The 16980-nt window shown below is 40.4% G+C and overlaps 8 protein-coding genes across 8 annotated transcripts; all 8 read left to right on the plus strand.

Moving 5' to 3' along the window:
* Positions 1 to 163: 163 nt before the first annotated feature.
* LSM04_004093 (uncharacterized protein) lies at positions 164 to 632 on the plus strand (the record flags this gene model as incomplete). The annotated part of the gene is made up of 2 exons (XM_067331789.1): positions 164 to 169; positions 279 to 632. The coding sequence occupies 2 exons, from the start codon at positions 164 to 166 to the stop codon at positions 630 to 632; spliced, it is 360 nt and encodes a 119-aa protein (XP_067190193.1).
* A 52-nt stretch (positions 633 to 684) lies between these two features.
* On the plus strand, positions 685 to 1458 carry LSM04_002009 (uncharacterized protein; the record flags this gene model as incomplete). The annotated part of the gene is made up of 1 exon (XM_067331790.1): positions 685 to 1458. One exon carries the CDS (start codon positions 685 to 687, stop codon positions 1456 to 1458), a length of 774 nt encoding a protein of 257 aa, XP_067190165.1.
* A 104-nt stretch (positions 1459 to 1562) lies between these two features.
* LSM04_000918 (uncharacterized protein) lies at positions 1563 to 2024 on the plus strand (the record flags this gene model as incomplete). Its single annotated transcript, XM_067331791.1, has 1 exon — positions 1563 to 2024. One exon carries the CDS (start codon positions 1563 to 1565, stop codon positions 2022 to 2024), a length of 462 nt encoding a protein of 153 aa, XP_067190142.1.
* An 817-nt stretch (positions 2025 to 2841) lies between these two features.
* On the plus strand, positions 2842 to 4323 carry LSM04_001033 (Coenzyme A transferase family I; the record flags this gene model as incomplete). The annotated part of the gene is made up of 1 exon (XM_067331793.1): positions 2842 to 4323. The coding sequence occupies one exon, from the start codon at positions 2842 to 2844 to the stop codon at positions 4321 to 4323; it is 1482 nt and encodes a 493-aa protein (XP_067190144.1).
* A 2143-nt stretch (positions 4324 to 6466) lies between these two features.
* Positions 6467 to 8692, plus strand: LSM04_000889 (Nuclear control of ATP synthase 2; the record flags this gene model as incomplete). Its single annotated transcript, XM_067331794.1, has 1 exon — positions 6467 to 8692. One exon carries the CDS (start codon positions 6467 to 6469, stop codon positions 8690 to 8692), a length of 2226 nt encoding a protein of 741 aa, XP_067190141.1.
* Positions 8693 to 9388: 696 nt separating this feature from the next.
* On the plus strand, positions 9389 to 11041 carry LSM04_001919 (uncharacterized protein; the record flags this gene model as incomplete). The annotated part of the gene is made up of 1 exon (XM_067331795.1): positions 9389 to 11041. One exon carries the CDS (start codon positions 9389 to 9391, stop codon positions 11039 to 11041), a length of 1653 nt encoding a protein of 550 aa, XP_067190163.1.
* Positions 11042 to 12229: 1188 nt separating this feature from the next.
* On the plus strand, positions 12230 to 13981 carry LSM04_004117 (GRASP55/65 PDZ-like domain; the record flags this gene model as incomplete). Its single annotated transcript, XM_067331796.1, has 1 exon — positions 12230 to 13981. One exon carries the CDS (start codon positions 12230 to 12232, stop codon positions 13979 to 13981), a length of 1752 nt encoding a protein of 583 aa, XP_067190194.1.
* Positions 13982 to 14474: 493 nt separating this feature from the next.
* On the plus strand, positions 14475 to 16721 carry LSM04_008279 (uncharacterized protein; the record flags this gene model as incomplete). Its single annotated transcript, XM_067331797.1, has 1 exon — positions 14475 to 16721. The coding sequence occupies one exon, from the start codon at positions 14475 to 14477 to the stop codon at positions 16719 to 16721; it is 2247 nt and encodes a 748-aa protein (XP_067190242.1).
* Positions 16722 to 16980: the final 259 nt, after the last annotated feature.

Genomic DNA, 16980 nt, shown 5'->3' on the forward strand with positions numbered 1-16980 from the left:
TTTTTCTTGTTATTCTTCGTATCTTCCTTTGATGCTATTGGTACTATTATTTGTGTTTTCTCCACAGTTATATCAAGAAGGGATTTTCGCGCCTTGCCGCCTTGCCAACAGCACGAACTCCATTGCAGTACATAATAATAGAAAAAGGTAAACAAGTATATATATGTATGTATATACTATAATAACAAACAGAGTAATAAAAACTACAAAATTAGAGTAATATTACGTCTCAGTAAAATAGTCAAGTGAGTACAAGATTAACTCTGTGCTCTGCATAGGAAGATTCTCCAAATAGTGGAATACGTGAATTTAATTCCTTTGCAGATCTCATACATGCACGAGAGCAACAGCAAAAACGCATACGCGAGGCATTAGAAGAACAGAACCGTCAACTGCGTGCAAGACTGGGAAGTGAAGAGGCAATTCCTCCACTATCAACATCATTATCCCCAACAACAACAACAACAACAACAACAACAACAACAACAACAACAGCGATGGGAAGAGAAACCATCAAGAAGTGTGATGGAGCAGCAAATAGGACAACTGGAGGAACAGATGCAAATGTTAACGTCTGCAATGATGGCTATAACAGAGGAGAAGGAAGAGAAGAAGATAGAAGTATTAAATGACTTTACAAGGAAAGATATGGACCAATAAATTACACAGGATGATCATGAAAAAATGAACGAACTTTTCTCCACACTTGAATCTTCACTCAGTAAAAGAATAGAGGAATTGGATACTAGAATTGACATGTGCGCTTCAGAGTGCAGGAAATTATCCGAGTTAACAGTGAAAAATTCCTCATGTGAAGAAGACTCTAATGAGACAGTTGCAAAACCTTTGATGGATTCTCAATCTATGCATATGTCGGAGTTATCAGAAAGACTACAAAAACTTGAAACAACGGTGAATACGATGGTATCGCAGACAGATTCAAAGCCAGCTACTGAAAAATATGATGAACGTACTGCATTATTAACAAAAGAAGTAGAAGGAGCTGCTACTCTTCTAGAAGGTGTTATAGCACGTCAAGCATCTGCTAGTAGTGATAAACTTATACTAGATACTGTACAACTAGATGAATGTGTATCTCGGCTTGAAACACAGGTACAGGTAATGCAAGAACATGTTAATGATATCATGGATAAAGTTCAAGAAACACCTAAAGTGGTATTTGGTAATAATGAGGAGAATATGCCTGGATCAGCTGTTAAAGTTACCGCTAATGCTGCTAATGATAATGATAATGATGCTGTTAGTGCTAATAAACCCGATGATAAAGGTAAATATAATAGAAACACCAATAACGGTGAAAGTGAGACTGGTAAACAAACCGCAATAACCGAAAGTCATTGGCAACAAGATCGAATTCACCGTCATTTACAGGAGGAATTGGAACTCGCCTCCGCAGATCTTCATACACAAGTCATAGAACGGCTTGGTATGACGTAAAATATTCCTTTGGCAGCTACAGCAGTGGATGGAAATACAGTTAACGAAGATAGTTCTTTCTTTTTTGCAATGCCCCACCCCCACCACCACCGTACACAACACCAATGTTTGCCGTTCATCGTAATATAAGCCCCACAAGAGAATTACGATTACAGTCCTCACGACTATTAACACGGCCATTTGGACCATATAAAGCACCAATTGGGCTCATCTCAGCAGAGAGTTTATCAAAAGCACTCGCAGAGACGCGTGCACGGAAGTTGCAGAAGGAGGAGGCTGTAGTAAAAGTTATTGAATCCCTGCGGGAAGTACAACGTCGGTTTGAAGACTTATCTGCACGGGAGATGATAGTACCATCTAGTGGCCGTCGTGCTAATAAGAGTCAAAAGTCTCTATCCCACACCAGTGAAGACTTCGCGGCTTTGTTAGAGTTTATTGTAACGCAGAAGGAGCCGGTGCATGCGAAGGAGCGAACACTGTTGGATTTGCGGAATACATTGTGGCGAGAAATTGCACAACTTGAGGAAGATGAACGGGAACTCCTCCTCACATCTTCTTCTTTCTAACCCCACAGGGGTCTTGGGTTATGAGAGTGTAACTCTTCATTTATTCCCTGATGTCTTTAACGAAAGAAAAAAAAAAAACAGCAGCAACAAAGAACTATCGTCACTGCATTCTATTGATGAAGCGAAATTGCTTACAGCTATGAGCTTCAACAATTGGTTAAGAGAAATAGGGAATCCTTTTTTTTTTCGTTTTCTTTCTCTCTACTCTTTCTTGTCTTTATCATATTCTTGTGAGTCTTGTCATTATTGAGTATTAATATTCTTATTGTTATTTCCACCACTCTGTATCTGTGTGTCCGTTTGTATTTGTCTATCTAATTATGCCAATTTTTTTTGGAGGCGTTTCTGTATTTAATTTTATTTTCTCATTTTTCATTGTATTAACTCTTTTATTTTCTTTCTTGTGATACTCATTCATTGAATACTTTGTTCTATTTTTTTTCTTGTTGTTGTGCGTATATTTTTTTATTCCTTTCTCTGCCTATATTAATCTTATTGTTATGCCTTAAACTTTATTTTCTTCCTTTTTCCCTTTTTTACTTTGTGTGATTTCTCTTACCTTGTATCAACTCTATTGCGTAAAGATTTTTTTCAAAAAGCGCGAGAATTAGTGAACTGGTGTGATTAATCCTCTTTAATAAGGAAAGACCGAAAGAAATAAACTTTTTACATACAGTTACACACACACACACTTAAAAGCGAAGAAGCAAAAGAAGAAAAGCCGCAACAACAACGCTAAGTCGGATTTAAAGCAAGAGAGTATTCCTAAATAAATAGAAAAAACTAACAACACTTTTTATTCTTATTAAAAAAAGAAATGATGCGCCGATCCTTTTTCATACTGGCGGGCCTGAACAAGGTTATGTCTTTGTCAAAGGCTGTGAACGATATTAAGAGCGGTTCGACCCTCGCTGTTGGTGGATTTGGCACCTGTGGTATGCCGCATGCCGTACTGAAGGAGATAAAGGCCCGCGGTGTGCGTGATTTGAGCATTTACAGTGATGGAGCTGGTGTGGACGGTTATGGCATTGGTGTTCTCTTTGAGGACAAGCAGATCCGCAAGATGATTGTCAGTTACGTTGGCAACAACAAGATCTTCCCCAAACAGTACTTTGCGGGTGATGTGGAACTCGAGTTCTGCCCACAGGGTTCTCTCGCGGAGCGCATGCGGGCGGGTGGTGCTGGCATTCCCGCTTTCTATACGCCCACTGGCTTTGGTACACTCGCACAGACAGGCGGTCAAATCACAAAGTACAACGCCGATGGATCCGCCGCCGGTGAGTCCCAGCCAAAAGAAACTCGTTTGATTGATGGGCGCTGGTATGTGCTCGAGCGGGCTATTCGCACAGATTTCTCACTTGTAAAGGCGTGGAAGGCAGACCGCAGTGGAAATCTCGTCTTTCGTGGCACGGCCCGGAACTTCAACGTTCCCGTTGGTCAGTGCGGCCGTGTTGTGATTGCCGAGGCGGAGAATCTTGTGGAGAACGGTGAAATTGACCCTAATGAGGTGCATCTCCCAAGTGTCTACGTCGATCGTGTGGTGGTGCCCGAGCGTTATCAGACACTTATTGAGAAACGCATGATTTCTCCAAAGGGCGGTGCCTCAAAGCCCGTCGCGGCCGCTTGTACACCGGAGGAGCAGGCCCGTCAGCGCATTGCCCGCCGTGCGGCCCTTGAGTTTGCCGATGGCATGTACGTGAATCTCGGTATTGGCATCCCAACAGAGTCGGCAAATTACATCCCAGAGGGCGTGAATGTCGTACTGCAGTCGGAGAATGGACTTATTGGTATGGGCCCATTCCCAGAGGAGGAGAAGGTCGATGCGGATTGGATTAACGCCGGCAAACAGACCATCTCATATCTCCCAGGCGCCGCGCTCTTTGACAGCGCCACCTCCTTCGCGATGATTCGTGGTGGACACATGGATATCACCATGTTGGGTGCCCTCGAGGTTGGCGCCAATGGCGATCTCGCGAACTTTATGATTCCCGGCAAACTTGTTAAGGGTCCTGGTGGGGCAATGGATCTCGTCTCCAGCGGCACACGTGTGGTCGTGACAACGCTGCACTGCAATAAGAAGGGCGTATCGAAGATTGTCGAACGCTGTCAACTCCCAGTCACTGGAAAGGGTTGTGTGAATCGCATTATCACCGAACACGCCGTGTTTGACGTGGAAAAGGGACAATTGGTATTGAAGGAAGTGGCAGAGGGCACAACAGTGGAACAGGTGCGCAAGATGACGGCGGCCGGCTTTATTGCGGGAGATGTGAAGACTATGCCCTTGGCCCCACTTCCGTAAAAAATTTTTTTAAACTGAAATCAAAAAATAAAGAAAAGAATAAATAAAGGGAATGGCGAAAAGAATAGACCAAATAAAAAGGTTTCAGAGGAAATAACATCCCAAAAATATGCCAATAGACTTACGCAATTAAACCCCTAAACATCTGCCGATGGAATTCGTATATATATTTGATCTGTTACTGTACTGCTTGTTCCTTTTTAAAAAATCTTTTTTATCTCTTGTAATTCATTCTTTTTCTTATTGTTTGTGTTGTTTAATAACAGTGGTACTTCATGTAGAGTGAGGCCGGATTTCTTTTTTTTTTTTGATAATTCTTCTTTTTTTGTTCTTCTCCTGTTTTTTCTTTTTGGTTTATTTGTTTCTGTCTTTGTTTCTTTTCTCTTACCTCACTTGCCGTTACTTTTTTGTGGCATTTGGGGGTTATATGGGATTTCGCTTATTCTCTTTTTTCCTACATTTGTCACCATTATTATTAATTATATATGAGACAGAGTGGGATACTGTGAATGCGTGTTATTCTCCAATACAATGACTGGAAGAACGTATACAGGGATACCGAGAGAAAACAAAATTAAAAGAGAAAGAAATATAAATACATACATACATACATGCACACTTACACCTATTCTTTCTTAAATGAAGAGATGTATGTATGTATGTGTGTGTATGTGTGGATTGTGTTTACTTTCTATAGTCAAAACAGGAGATGAATAGAGAGTATAAGATAACCAAGGCAAGAAAAAAGAAGAAAACTTTAAGGGGGAAATAACACTGTATACATTAACTTTGAATGTATAAAGTTTTTCCGTTGTTAGAATCACCTTTGTAAATGGTCTTCTGCAGCAATCGTTGTAAATGATAAGGAGAAGTAAAAAAAAAGAATGAAAGAAATCTTTTTACCCCTCCTTATCATGCTTCTTTCTTTGTGTGTTTTTTTTCGTTTGTTTTTTTAGCTTTTTTTACTTGGTATTCCTTCGAAAGAGAGAAGCAAATGGTCAAATGTGAAGGAAAACCACAAAAATGGGAAGATAGAAAGGAAAAGAAGGAAACAACAACAATAAAAAGAAATATTGTGTGATTGTATTCCACTTTCACCAATATCTTTTTATTTATTTATATTGCTACTGCTCTTACTGCATTGACAAACGTGTACTTTCCGTTGCTGTTATTATTACCATTATTATTACTATTATTATTCTACTACTACGTTTGTGATGCACTAGTCAGGGGGCAATACATATATACAGATGGATTTATATGGATACGTGAGTAAAAGTCTACTCTTTTTTTGTTTTCGTTTGCGTTTGCATTGTGTGTATTTCTGTATATGTTATTGCATAGGCAATAAAGGTGTTGGAAGATAAACAATCACGCACAATGCCCCCCGTTTTTTCTCTTTTTCCTTTCTATACAATATATATATATAGTGTATACAAACCTCATATCAATGCATGGTGTTCGAAAGCAACAACGGAGATATCAGAAGAAGAAAGAAGAAGAAGAAGGAACTAACTAAGAGAATGATAAGGAAAAAAAAGAAAAAACACGGTGCACGTAGGGTATTAAAGAAACAAAAACTTTAAGACTATGAGCATAATTTGGATGTATCATTTTTTTGAACCAGCGAAATAGCAAATACTTTAAATTGGAAAAATAAATAACTTAAATGAATTATCCCAATAAATGGATGAATCCATAGGGACGGATGCACCATTTAAAAAATTAAGTGCTATGAACTAAGACAAAGATAAAAAGAAGACAATTGGAAGATTGAGTATTAACAAGTGTGTGCATTCGACGAATAGAGAAAGAACTTCAAAATAATATGACAGCACTTGGACCAATCCAAAAATATTAAGAAGAAAAAAACGGACAAAAGTGAATTGAATAAGAAGAAGAGTACATGATGGAGCTGAATGCTGAACAATACAAAATTATATATATATATATATATATATAATTTAATGGATAGCATTTCCCTTTTTATGTTGTTTATTAGATTACTTATTTTTTTTTCTTCTGTTTCTCCCTCATTTGATAGTTTTATTTTTTTTAGTCTCTTTAGTCGAAGCATACGAACATAAATATAAACAGATATATAAAAGAACAGAAAAAGAGAGGAGAAGGTGTATTATTTGGAATGTCTCGCTTCGGTGATGAATCCAATAAAAAGGATTCCAATAAGCGCAGATCATTTGCGATGAAAGAGAAATACAATTTCTCATTTTTTCCCTTTTTCTCATCTCCGTATTCCCCTTCACAGGGATTTTCCACATTCTCTTCAACATTTGCCTCTGCATTGCTGGAGCATGCGAGGAAAGTATTTCTACGACTCGTGCATTCCCCAGCTGTCATGCGGCTTATGCTTGAACGTCGAGGTGCTGTTAATGAGATAGAAACAACTGCCTATCAATTAAATCAACTAGAAGATGTGGTGTTGTTACTGCATTCCATTACGAATAAACAAGAAGGTACAGGCGTTACTGCCCATGTATCACCATCTATTCATAATCTACTCGCAAAGATTTCTACTAGTAATACAGATGTGCATCTTTCAATAGAAGATGAGTTACTTTGTTGGCTACAACTTTTATTATGGACACGTTATCTTGCCGTATTTTTAATGCGGCGATTAGCTGCTATTCATGATCATATCTCATCTTATCTTTTATACTGGTCATGGGCAGAAATTCACTACACTCAATCTTCATTTCATGTGGCTCTTAGTTATAGATGGGGATGGTGGTGGTGGCGTGGTCTCTTTCTTAGAGGCTGGGCTGGACAAAAACAGTTATTGCATTCTAATATTATTACCCATAAATCTCTCTTAATTCGATATCGACGTGTGGTTGTACGAAGTCTGGGAGCTTTATATGGTTTAGTAGATCGCATGAATGCGCTTGTAGCCTCGATAGCAGATATGGCGGCTGATGTGTATGTGTCTAATGCAGAAGTGGAAACTCCTGTATCACGACCGGCGTTGGGATCACCGTTAACAGATCATCAAATGTTGGAAGAACGACTTTTACGTCATATTCGTGCTGTTGTGGCTTCATCGGTTTCACAGCTTTCCAATACAGTTCGACTACCAACTGTTTCTATATCGGATTTTAGTTTTTCTGGTCCATCTGCAGGGGATGTTCCATTTCTCTTTTCTCACACTGGGGAATCGCTTCTCTTTGATGCTGCTCCAAAGCCGGCGGGGGAGAGTATATCGAATCTTCAAACTTTTACAAATGCCACTTTAGCCAATACCCTTCAAGTGCTAACAGACACGGCGGAGTTTGCTCGTAATCACATGACTTCACTTCAAGAGAGTATTCAGACTAATCACATTCCACCATCTCCTATACGTTGGCGACGTTTACTCTTGACGAGTTGTACTGTACTTCCTGCATTGATGTGGATGTGTGGTAAATCAACGGCGGAACTGCGGCGTACGGCGTTGGCAGCGCATGCAGTTCTTCGTGGTTTGTGGGAGAACTACGTTGTGGTTCCCGTGCGTGAGATTAGACATAGTCTCTTTGGCGGCCGTCCAGGTGTGGTGGAGCGACGACGTACACTAGAAATGGAAATGGCATCTGTGGCGAATATTATCCGCGACTATCATGAGGATTATTATCCCAACAGCAGTGAGGCCGAACTGCGGGAACTGCGAGAGAATACATTTGCCCATTTGCGAACTGGCGTAGTGGCGGATGATGCAGGTTATGCACTTATTAATAGACATTATGAAACCGCCCTACGTCATCCATTTCGGAGTGCCATTTTTGGTAATCTCCTGCGATTAATGCTCATTCAACTTACCTATCAACAACTGGAAGTCATGCGAGTTGTGAATGGCACAGATGAAGTGTTAGAAGGAAATGATCTCAACTTTAAGTTTATGGCAATGGTACCTGTTTGTGTACTATTCGGTGTTGTTATGCTCGCCGCGCTGCAGAAACGACGGGCGAAACTGCGGCCGGTGAATCATCAACTGCGAATGTACTGGCGGGCGGTGCATCGCGTTGTTACTATTCCAATGGAAACAATGGAGGAATTGTATCAAATCCCTTCTGCTGCTGCTGCTGATGTGGCTGTTGGCGATACGGCGGGAGATGTACCGTTGAATGTTTCTAAACACCCGGAAGGGGTAATTGCACTGGAAACACATAGTGCGACGAAATTGAATAGCTATGATCAGGGTATGCTGTTGCTACTCACACATCACATGCGAAGATTGGCGATGGAGTATCACACTGGATATCATCATTTACAGGAGTTTTTAGAAGATCTCGATGATCTTGAGAGTGTACATTGTACACGGCAACAGCGATTGCTAACGTTAGACCGAATGCAGCGAATTCATAGATTTTTGTCGTAAATGAGGATGAAATATTGCAATAATAATAATAATAATAATAATAATAATAATAATAATAATAATAATAATAATAATAATAATAATAATAATAATAATAATAATAATAATAATAATAATAATAATAATAATAATAATAATAATAATAATAATTATTATTATTATTATTGGTAACTTGTTATATATCTATGGAGAGAATAACTCTTCACTAGTCTTCGTTCTGGGAACGAAGGGTGACTGCAGGATAAATTAAACCGAAAAGAAAAGAGAAAGAAAGAGAGAAAGGAAAAGGAAATCTTCACATGTTTATTCTTTTTATGTGAAAGTCTCTGGTGAGCTTTTATATTTATATTTATTTTCTGTATTTGTACGTATTTATACGTGTGAGTCTGTGTTCTTACTATAGGTGATTAAAAAGAATCGTGACCGACGCCTTTTTTGCAAATAAAAAAGTCTTTAAGAGGCTTTTTCTTGTAATTATTATTAATATTATTACTAAACGCTTTGGTGCACTCGGAAAACCATTTTTTTTTTTGCTAATTATAATCCTACTGTTAACTCTCTTTTAAATTTATTCCTTTCTTTTCTTTTTTATTTTCTGTTTGAAACTATCACTTTATCCCCTTAAGCTGCAGTCTGAGGCTAAACACATTTAGATAAGTGAAATAAAGTAAAAAAGAAAAGAAATAAAACAAAAAAATGCCGGCGCGAAAAGCAAAGAAGTCAACCACTAAAAAATCTGAACATCCCTCTTCTGCCGCTGCAAAGGTGGCCGCTCATGTCGTGAAGGAGGAAATAGAACGTGCATCACTGTTGGAGTGGTTAGACAAGAATGATCCGCTATACGACCGCTCTGGGGCTCCTCCTATTACTATCAGCGAGCTACTTTCAGTGAAACTTATTCACAAAACATTTAAAAAAGCCGGTATGAATGAAATGCCGTATGATTGGAGCAAACTTCGTGGAACGCTAGAATCCAGATCCTCTACCAGTCCTCGCTGGTTTATGCAACTACGTGAGGAGGATCTTCTCGCAGATGATGGCTTTGAGGGGGTAACGGTAGATTGTGTCGTTATTGCAGAAGCCAGCCTGCCTACACTGGCCCCAGCGCATTATATTGTGAAGATGCATTTACCATACAGTGATTTGGAAGATAATGCACCGGAACGTATTTTACCGATTGCTGAACAAAACATGTGCTGGCGTCGTGTTGTACGGGATGATGGGACTGATATTAATGCATATCTCTTACAAAAGAAGGAAATGCCTTCGGCTGCAATCTCTTTTGGGTTTGGAACCTCTACAGCCTCTACAACAGTTGCCACAATCACCAGTTCATCAAATACGACTATTAATACAACAACTGCTGCACCAAGTAATGGATTTGGATTTGGCTTTGGTACTACAACAGCCACAACATCTGGTGAAGTGAATACGAATACATTTGGATTTGGAACCACTACGCCATCCTCAACGAATGCCTCAACTGCAAATACATCTTCAGCACCGGCCAATAGCTTTAGTTTTGGCTTTGGAGCCGCACCAGCATCATCCAGCAGTGCAGCCACAACCGTTAATAACAATACATTTGGTTTTGGTACCACTACGGCGACGACTGGACCTGCAGCAACAACAACAACAACAACAAGAACAAAAACAACGGCGGGTGATGGTGGAAACGTTAATTCACTTTCATCACAGCCAGTGGCATCACTTAAGGCAAGTGAGGTACTTTTTGCACTTTGGTCAAAGAAACGTCTCACAGATATGGCAAAGTCTTTTAAATCTGGAAGTCGTATTGTACGAGAGGATTTTAAACCGACACCGACATCTCCAAGCATTAAATTGGTTATGCAGAATGATGCCAAGGATGATGTTCGCAAAACAGTGAAGCAGTTAATTCTTAACAAGATGTTTGCGAAGCACTGTGATAAGATTTTAGCTGTAGATCGTTGGATTGATAACTGCCCCGTGTATGAAGAACATCTCTGTACCGCAATGCAGAAGTTCCGCGCTAACTATGTACATGAGGTGGCGGAAGATTCTGAAGAGTTTCAGACACTTTATAAAGAATGCCATGAAGCCATGGAAGCTGAATTAAACCGCATTGTTGAGGTGCGCAAGGGAATTGTGGAAAAGGAATTAAAGTGTATTGAAGAAATAACACAACTCTTAAAGGAGAAAAAGGTTGCTGAGAAGCATACTTTTCGACTTTTGAAATATTATGCAGCGAATGATATTATGCGGTTTAGACCATTTGGTAAGGTCAGCGGTATATCAGAGATGGGAGAAAGTGCAGATGTTTGTGAGCCTCCTGCACCGGTATTGGTGAATCCTTTCACAGCAAAGTAAATTTCTTAATAGGATGAAAACATCATTTTTTTTTTCTTTCTTTTTTGTTCTTTATTCGGTTTGTCTTTGTATGTGTGAGTGCTTTATCTCCCTCTACATAACTTTCTTTCTTTCTCTCTCTCTATCACTGTCTCTGCTTCTGTGTGTGTGTGTTTGTATTTCTTGAGTTTGTGTGTTACTTTTCTCGATCCAGAGGTGCGATTGAGTCAATAACCTGGTACATTTATCTGTATTTTTGCAAACTATGGATACTTTCACATATGTAGAGTGGAGTGTGAATAATGTTGAAGTTAATGGAGAACACAATGAAGAGCGGGTGAACGTAAAACTAATAAGGATCGACCATTAGAGGTGGCTTGGATCAAAGATAAGAAAGAGGAATGGAAAAGCAAAAAAAAAAAGAATAAAAAAGAAAACAATCAAAGAACAAAATCTCTCTACTAAGAGGAGTGCTGATGTTGGTAACTGGAGAGCCATAAGATGTTGAAAGAAATGAAAGAATATTTTTTTTTTCCTTTCTTCTCAATTGGGCTCTATGATTGTAATATTGTCATCTCGTTTCTTTTTTTATTTTTTTTTCCTCTCCTTTTTATTATCGGAAAGTGCCAACAAGTTGTACTCAGACGCAATGCGCATGTATACACCCATTCTCATATGAGAACAATATAAGGAGAGGGTGAGAGGAAAAAAAAGAAAGAAAGAATGCGATACATGTTGTGAAGATTGAAAAATAATGAAAAAATAAATCTAAACAGGATAATAACCAAATAACAGAGTTCGCTGGGAGCGATTGGTTTGTCGTGTTTCCTTTTTTGTTATTATTATTATTATTATTATTATTATTATTATTATTATTATTATTATTATTATTATTATTCCGTGTTCCTCTTTTCTTCTTTATTATATGCCCTAGTGTGTTAAATAGAGTCTCCTGCTTTCCGTAAACGCTATGTTTCTTTGTTTTGCTGTCTTATTTTTGTTGAGAGACTAAATACTCCAATGACATGTTGAAAGCTTTAAATAAAAAAATGTCTTCTCTTTTCTTCTTTTTATTGTTTCTCTTCAAAAACAACCACCATCGTAACCATCGAAACAATAACGATGACGACGATGATGATGATGGGAATAATAATAAAAATAATAAAAAAACATATACCTTCTCTATCTTTAATGTAGGTAAAAATAGTGATGGGTCAAGACCAAAGCAAGGGGGAAGACCCTTTAGAGAATATTCAGGGCCTTCAGATATCGCGTGTGTTACCCCGCAGCCCTGCCCATGCGGCTGGTCTCGTTCCCTTCTTTGACATTATAACGGCTGTAGACCAGATTGAGATCCTCGACCCCTCCACGGCGTCTGAACAGTTCAGGCTGTACATTTCCGACCGGGAGAACCAGCCGCTGTGTCTGCGGGTGTACAATCTGCGGCTCCGGGCGTACCGCGAGGTGCGGTGTGTGCCGAGCCGGGCGTGGGGCGGGGGCGGGATGCTCGGCTGCAGCATCGAGTGGGCGGCGGCCGCCGGCTGTGTGGAGCGGAGTTGGCACGTCGTGGAGGTGCTGGCGGGGGGTCCGGCGGCGCGGGGAGGGCTGGCGGCCGGGCGGGACCACGTGATTGGGATGCAGCGGGCGGAGGAGCCGCTCGTGACGCTCCTGCGGGATGAGGAGGACCTCCACAGCCGCCTCGGACTCTGGCGGGGGCTCCAGCGGGCGGCCCTCCAGCGCCGCCAGCGCCTTCAGGCGTACACCGCCCCCTCGTCTGTTGCCTCTTCTTCTGCCGCCGCGGCTTCGTTGGGGCAAGCAGGAAGAGAAGGAAGAGGCGGAGGAGATGTGTGGTTGGGGCGGCTGGTGATGCTGGTGTATGATGCGGTGGCGAATGAAGTGCGGGAGGCGGTGCTGGAGTTTGGCGAGGAGGTGGACGCCCCACTGGGCATGAATCTCGCCGCCGGTCTCCTGCACTCCCTGGTCACCACTGGCGATACCCCGAGTCTCATCGCAGAGGCAGAAACAGATGGCAAACAGGAAGAGAAGAACCATAACAGTGATGGAAATGATGATAATAATAGTATTAGTAGTAGTAGTACTAGTACTAGTAAGGTAAGGAACAGGAGTGGGGCGAGTAGAGGACTCCCCGTAATGACAACCTTTTTGACGCCCTCAGGAAGTTTAGAGAGACTAGAAAGATACACACGAGAGATGCCCGTACCGTTAGTAGAAGAAGAAGAGACTCATACCGCACGAGAAGATATCGCACAACCCGCATTGCTTCCATCAATACCAGCGCCATATACAACACTAATGCCTCCTGTACAACGGTCTCTTCCAACGCCCCCGCTTCCAGAACTACAGACGAAGGAAGTACAACCGCAGCATCTGGCAAATGTAACAGAATCAGGATCTAGTATTTATACCAAGGTTTCAAATGGAATACAAGGAATTCGTATACCCCCACCAATTCCTTTTACCGATAGATCAACTATACCAATTATTTCCAGAAGTCGTCCCACCACTACGGCTGGTTTTGTTGAAATACATCCTCAACAACAAAAACAACAACAACAACAACAACAACAAAACCAATCGAAAGGTCAAGAATATCAACAACAACAGCAGCAAGAACAACCACAACCAGAACCCTCATCATTGCAACAGCAACATCAACATCTAAACCCATTCAGAGAGACGAATGTAGTGGTAACAAATGGGCCCTTACCGACTTTATGCCGACAGGAACAACCACAACCACAAAAACAACAGCAAGAACAAAATCTTTCCGCTGAGGTCAATGTCGATAAAAAGGGAGAAAATAGTTCTCTTGCCCACAATATCTCAGGAGATATTAACTCTGGGTTTAAACCAACTGCGCAACAGCCCACTATGGACTTCCCGAAGCTACCACCGCCGCTTCATTTTCCTATAATACGTCCACAATCACCAACGCAATAGAGGGGATTTTTTTTTTTTGTTGCACTAACATGGTAATGGATCTAGTAATAAAAAAAAAAACAAGGAAGGACAATTTTTCCCCCCTTCCTTTTTGGAGAAAAACAAAATCAAAAGACAAAGAAAGAAGAGAAAACACTCTGAATGAAGCTGTGCTTACGTATGAATATTTTTTTTTTTAGTTTTCTGTTTTTTTTTTTTTTTTGTGGGGGGGGGGGGGAGGGGTGATTCTTATGGTAAAATTACTGCGAAAAAAAGAATGACTTTTTTCCGTATTCTTCCCTCGCTGTTCTTCGTGTTTTTTTTTCTACGTGCTTACAAGTTAATAAAAGACGCATACATAAGCAGATTCCAACCAGGTTAAAAAAAGCTAGAAGAAGCTGAAAGGGTATATATCAATCTATATCCATCTAAAAACGAAACCAAAAAAAGAAAAGAAACCCAGACATTTGTTTTTTTATTCGATATATCACATATTTATTTAAAAAAATAAATAATGAAGCGTGTTTATCAACGACTGGCTAGGGAAGCTTTGTGCCGAAGTTCCCCATCAAGTCGTATGGTCTTCGCTGTAGCCATCAATACCCTTGCCGCTTCTCAACTCAGAAGTAACAATACTGCACTTACAACTGCTATGCGATTCTCTTCTACAACTACTGAAAGTGTAACACCCAAGTCTGCAGACATTACAGATGAGGATGTTGTTATTGATCCTGTACCTGAAACACGAGATGGGGCAGCAAGTACAACTGGTGCTTCTGCTGATGCTACTGGATCAGGTACAACAAAGTCTAATGAAGACGCAGAGAGAGTTGTTGGAAATGCAGAAGAAATGGGATTTAAGACAGAGACACGTCAATTACTGGATATTGTGGCCTGCAGTTTATACACTGAAAAGGAGGTCTTTATTCGTGAATTGGTGTCAAATGCCAGTGATGCTCTGGAAAAACGTCATTTAATGGAAATCAGTAAGGGAGAAGAATACACACGAGAGGAAAGTGATGAAGCTCCTCTTATTGCTATTTCATGCAATCAAAGTAAGAGTCGTTTTGTTATTCGTGATACTGGTATCGGTATGACAAAAGAAGAACTCGCAGAAAATCTTGGTACAATTGCAGGATCTGGATCTAAAGCGTTTGTACGAGAACTTCAGAGCGGAAATGGTGGAAGTCAAGCGGCGGAAAAAATCATTGGTCAATTCGGCGTAGGATTCTATGCTGCTTTTATGGTAGCTAAGAACGTCAAAGTATACAGCCGAAGTGCCAAAAAAGGCAGTAAGGGTTATGTATGGGAATCTGATGGTACGGGAACCTTCAAAATTGCAGAATGTGAAGGTGTTGAAAAGGGAACTAAGATTGTACTTGATATTAAAGATACAGAACTATCTTTCTGTACTCCACAGGTGTGTGAACGTGTACTAAAAAAATACAGTAATTTTGTCTCATATGAAATTACACTTAATGGTGGTAAAGTTAACACAGTGGAAGCATTATGGATGAAGGATAAAAATTCTATTACTAATGAAGAACATATTGATTTTTACAAATTTATCTCTGGTGCTTATGACAGTCCTATGTTCCGTTTACATTATGCCGTTGATGCTCCAATGTCTATCCGTGCCCTACTCTATGTTCCTCAGTCACATACAGAAAAATACGGTGGAGGACGTATGGAAAGTGGTGTAAACCTTTACTCTCGCCGTGTACTTATTCAATCTAAATCTAAAGGTCTTTTACCAGAGTGGTTACGTTTTATTAAAGGTGCTGTGGACTCTGATTCCATTCCTCTTAATGTGTCACGTGAGCATACACAAGATGGAAGTATGATGCGACGTCTTTCTACTGTTTTAACCAAACGTATTATACGTTGGTTTGAAGAGGAATCAAAACAAGATCGTCAAAAGTATGAACGTTTTATTAAGGAATACGGACCTTTTTTGAAAGAGGGTGTTTGTACAGATCAAGTTCATAAGATGGATCTTGCAAAACTTCTTCGTTTTGAGACAACCAAATCTGATATTGATTACCCATACGTTTCTCTTGATGAATATCGTGATCGCATGCAAGCAAACCAAACTCATATTTATTACATTAACGCCCCTTCAAAAGAGATGGCATTGGAGTCTCCATATTATGAACAATACAAGGAACATGATCTTGAAGTACTTATTTGCACCGAACCTATTGATGATTTCGTAATGCAACACCTCGACACATACGCCAAGCATAAACTTCAAAATATTGAAATGTTTGACGCCGCCCTCGATGGCAGTGTTCAACACAAAAAGAAACTGGAAGGCGATAAGGACGATGTAAAGGTGGAGAAACAATTAACAGAAGCGCAATCGAAGGGCCTCAGTGATTTTATCTCCAAACGTCTTGTGGGTCGTGTGGGTGTTGTAAAAGCCACCACACGTCTTCGCGACAGTCCGGCGGTTATCGCCGATCACGAATCCGCCCAACTGCGAAAGATTTACCGCATCACTGGACAAATGTCCGGCCCCCCACCCAAATACAATCTGCACTTCAACCCCAAACACCCCGTTGTGCGGAAGTTATACACACTTTCCATCTCGCCCGCCTCAGAGGATGTTGAGACGGCGGGATTACTGGTGGAACAGATATTTGACAACGCCATCATCTCCGCTGGACTGTTGGAGGATCCCCGCTCCATCGTCTCACGCCTAAACAATATTATGTCTCGTATGGTGGAAAAGGTTCCAGAGCCCACAGCAGAGAAGTAAGGGAGAAAGAAAAAGGAAAAAGAAAGAAAGGAAATGAAAGAAAAAGTGAAAGAACACAGAAAACAAAATAAAAAAATAGGAAAGGTAACAACGTGCAATATTGAATAATTGACGTTTTTTTTTTCTTTATGTTCTTCCTTGTTTTATTTGTTATTCTTCACAGGAAGTGATGGTATGGAAAGTTAAGGAAGCGGTAGCTTTCTTTCTTTTTTTTTTCCTTCACTTCTTTCCATGGGGGAATGTGAAGGGCAAAGATTCC

Source organism: Trypanosoma melophagium, assembly GCF_022059095.1.
Source record: "Trypanosoma melophagium isolate St. Kilda chromosome Unknown ctg29segment0, whole genome shotgun sequence".
In the NCBI taxonomy this organism is placed as follows: Eukaryota; Euglenozoa; class Kinetoplastea; order Trypanosomatida; family Trypanosomatidae; genus Trypanosoma; species Trypanosoma melophagium.